The sequence below is a fragment of the Gobio gobio genome, assembly GCF_949357685.1.
Source record: "Gobio gobio genome assembly, chromosome: 1".
Taxonomy (NCBI): domain Eukaryota; kingdom Metazoa; phylum Chordata; class Actinopteri; order Cypriniformes; family Gobionidae; genus Gobio; species Gobio gobio.
In genome coordinates this window covers 8,983,704-8,987,237 of record NC_137097.1, presented here as the reverse complement: position 1 = coordinate 8,987,237, position 3,534 = coordinate 8,983,704, and the positions used below count along the sequence as shown (strand labels likewise).

Sequence of the window (3,534 nt, the reverse complement as noted above, 5' to 3'; positions counted from 1 at the left end):
GCCCGTGGATTTGTTTCAAGTAAGAAAGCAAATCTACCAGCAATTATTAAATGTTACACCTATGTAGATTTGTGTTTAATAAGATAAGACAAAAGGTAAAATGTTGATTTCTATGATATACTGACATGTTTTGTTTCACAAAGGTCAAAAAAACAATCCATTCAGTGTTCCTCCGAGTTTTCACTTTTGGGCACCCTGGATAGGGAGAAATACACGCCGCTCAGACTGTGTTCTTAACACAGAATTTCAGAAGATCCGTCCAGCAAAAGCAGCAGAGGTCTCTGAGATAACGGTCTCAGAGGATCGTCTGAGAGATGAGCTCTACAAACAGAAGGTAAAATCTCTATTCAATGTTGTCATTATTTTAATGTTGTTGTAGTCCTATTAAGGGTTAAGGGATTCACTGACACATATTTCCTTTGATAGGTGCAGGTGATTAGAAATTTATGCAGAGAGTGTGGTTTGGATACCACTGGATCTCGAACTGACCTCCTTTTAAGACTTTCGCAAGAAATGAAGTCACGAGAGGCATATGACAAAGTTTTTGAGAAAATTTGGGCTGCCTCAGGTAAACCTCATTATTGCAAATGAGAACACTAATAACAGTAGCTCTAAAATATACAATGTGATAACATGAGTATAGAAAGGATTACTGTTTCTAAAAATCTGCTTTTCTTTTATGTATTTGCATTTTAGGTGGTTGGGCTGTGATTATGTGTCCATGTGGCATTGTCTACAGTTTGAAATGCAACATCCGAGCAGAGAGCCCGCGTGATTTTGCGGACATGCTACTTTCATGGAAGCATATGCCAAACATTGTCATCTACGACTTTGCACGTGGACTGTCAACACACACTAACCTAAGACAACCACAAGCAATACCCTTCACACCATTTGAAGGGAGGTTAATGGACCCAACTGCAGAAAACATAGCGAAAGCCAAAGCTGGAAAGGTAAAGGTGTCACTACCCTGGCTGACATGCAAAAAGGAAAATCCAGACCCTGATGGCCACCCTATTACTGGTTCAGCAGAACATTATGTTCTTTATGACCGGTTCCATGAAGACAACACAAAGGACGCTCGAGATTCACTGCGGAAGCTTCGCCTGGTCCCGCAACTGGCTGGAAAAGTTAACAGCCAAGTCGTGGAACAGTTATTTTCCAAACTAAAAAAAAACAACTACTTCCTAAACATGGCTTTGCCGTCGACTCATGTGTTCCTCATGCGAAGCATAATTCACCATTACAATATTCGCAAAAATGAAGAACGACTTAAGCACATGAAAAAGGAGTTTCAGACAAACATTCTAATGAATGTCCACAGTCAGGCTGTTTTGGGTAATTTTTCACTGTACTTGTGCACTTTTGTTATGAATGTAACACTTTATAACTCTTTGGACTGATCTGTTAATTTATGTTTTTGTAGAGCATATAACATCTGAGGAATCCATGGATGTGTCAGTAGGTAAGTAAATTGTTGTGTCCAGTCCCCTCCCTCAGGTGGAGCTACACAAATTACTTGCTCACTAAGTGCAAACAGGCACACTAACTTAAATTTAGAGCATACACAAAGTTTATGATTTCTAAGCTTGATTGTTTTGTTTTTTTTACCTTACTTTCAGTAGCAGTGCCAGACACCATTTTAAAACCCTCAGCAACAGCAGCAACCATTGCCATCCCTGCAGTGAATGAGACTGCATCACCAGCCATTACAGCAACCATTGCCATCCCTGCAGTGAGTGAGACTGCATCACCAGAAGCTACTGCTTTGGGACCAACAACCCTGATGGAATATTCTTCACCAGTAAAGCCATGGGAAAGGGACTGGCATCCAGTGCAAGAAAAGCTGGTAATTTTTATTCTTGAAATTTAATGTGCATGCATTTGCAGTCGAGCACTATTGTTTGACTATTTAACAATTTTTTTTATAGCTTGATTATGTGCTGGACGTCAATCGGCCTGGAGCTGAAATTATTGTCAAGGAGGGGAAATTGTGTCTCATTAGAGAGGAGTTTTGGAGCTTGGGTTTGCTGAGGGATATGGATTCCCACGTAAGCAGTCTGCATTTGGAAAGCTATATTTGTATTTACACATTCACTAATGAGTGACTATTTTAATTATTTCTTGCAGATTGGAAACGCCTGCATGCAGCTTATTATTGAAATGGCTCGGAATATTGTATGTATATAAAATATTACAATGTAAACTGTCAAAGAGTATACATGTGTCTGAATCAACCTACATTTTTGCTTGCTTTCTTGTTCCATAGGGCAAAGATATATACATAGAGAACTTTTATGTTGTTCCTACTTGGAAGAAAACCCCAAACATTGTTACAGCATTACCGGTGAGTGTATATAGTGAGTGGGAGGTAAAAACTATAAGAAGGCATAATTTCATTTTTTTTTAAATTTCATAATTTCTAAAATAAATTTTAGGAGGATGCTGATATGAAAGACTTGCTAGTCTTCCCAGCATGGACAAAAGCTAATGGCCCTGACCACTACGTTGTCTGTGTAAGGAATTATCTCTTACTAGATATTGAATGTCGCATACATATGTTGATTACAGCGTAATTGGTGTGTTTCTAAAACTAAACTAATAATCAATGCTTCTTCCAAGAAAATGAAATCTTTTTACACCTTAACACATTATAGATTATGAGGCCACTTCGAAGGGAGATAGTCTTTTTAGACTCCCATTACGCAGAGCACGAATCCGGCTTTGGAGATGAGGAATACAGAGCAATGTTTAGGTCCATCTATGAATTTAGACAGCATGCAGTTCAGACAGTTTCAGCATCTTATTTTGGCTGCGTTCCTTCAGCCATTTCTAGCTTTTGTTCTACTATACAATTAGCTATGTTCAACGTTTAAAGGCCAGGTTTTCTAGCCTTTACTCAAAATTTTGGCTATGTTCTCCTAGCCATTTCTTGCATGTTTTGGCTACGTTCATTTAGCCTTTTTTGCATGGTGTGTCTGTTCTCAGGTTACAGATGAGCTGTCATTTAAACTTGATCAATCATAATAATGTTTCTTTCTACAGACAAATTGCCAACCAAATTGATCCAGGGATCTGGACAGAAATGACTGGAAAGGATTTTTCGGTGATAATTTTACTGCAAAAATTATTATTTTGCACACAATCCTTTTATCTATTATTAATTTCTAAACTGACTCGTTCTCCTTTCCTCAATCATAGGCTTTGCCACGTCAGACAAGAGGGAATGACTGTGGGGTTTTTGTGCTGATGGTAGGGTCTTTAATTTGTATATAGTAAGGTCTAGTGAACAGTGGTAATGACAGCTTGTCTCCTGTATTTCAGTACACCCTCTCAATGGTCTGTGACATCGGGTTCGATTTCCAGGAGGTAAGTTAATAAAAGGACATTTCTGTTTATTTGATTTACTTTTTAAAGTTTATTTGGTAAAAGTAGAAAACAGTATGATCTTTAACTGGGCATTTCTTTCAGGTTGACATGCCCATAATTAGAAAATGGTGGTGCCTTGTGCTAATGGAACGATTTCAAATTGAC

General features: G+C 38.3%; 1 protein-coding gene across 1 annotated transcript; it reads left to right on the top strand.

The window, feature by feature from the left end:
* Positions 1 to 1,724: 1,724 nt before the first annotated feature.
* On the top strand, positions 1,725 to 3,252 carry LOC307133306 (uncharacterized protein). The gene is made up of 7 exons (XM_079828299.1): positions 1,725 to 1,849; positions 1,932 to 2,051; positions 2,131 to 2,178; positions 2,270 to 2,347; positions 2,439 to 2,516; positions 3,046 to 3,106; positions 3,202 to 3,252. Exons 1-6 carry the CDS (start codon positions 1,787 to 1,789, stop codon positions 3,064 to 3,066), a joined length of 408 nt encoding a protein of 135 aa, XP_079684425.1. The 5' UTR covers positions 1,725 to 1,786; the 3' UTR covers positions 3,067 to 3,106; positions 3,202 to 3,252.
* The last annotated feature ends 282 nt before the right edge of the window (positions 3,253 to 3,534 follow it).

What these genes read in the sequence shown, in the direction of transcription:
- LOC307133306 (XM_079828299.1), top strand. Translation starts at nt 1,787, where the DNA reads ATGGAATATTCTTCACCAGTAAAGCCATGGGAAAGGGACTGGCATCCA. An exon ending in ATCCAGTGCAAGAAAAGCTG is followed by an intron (nt 1,850 to 1,931) that starts GTAATTTTTATT and finishes TTTTTTTTATAG; the next exon opens with CTTGATTATGTGCTGGACGT. An exon ending in TTGAAATGGCTCGGAATATT is followed by an intron (nt 2,179 to 2,269) that starts GTATGTATATAA and finishes CTTGTTCCATAG; the next exon opens with GGCAAAGATATATACATAGA.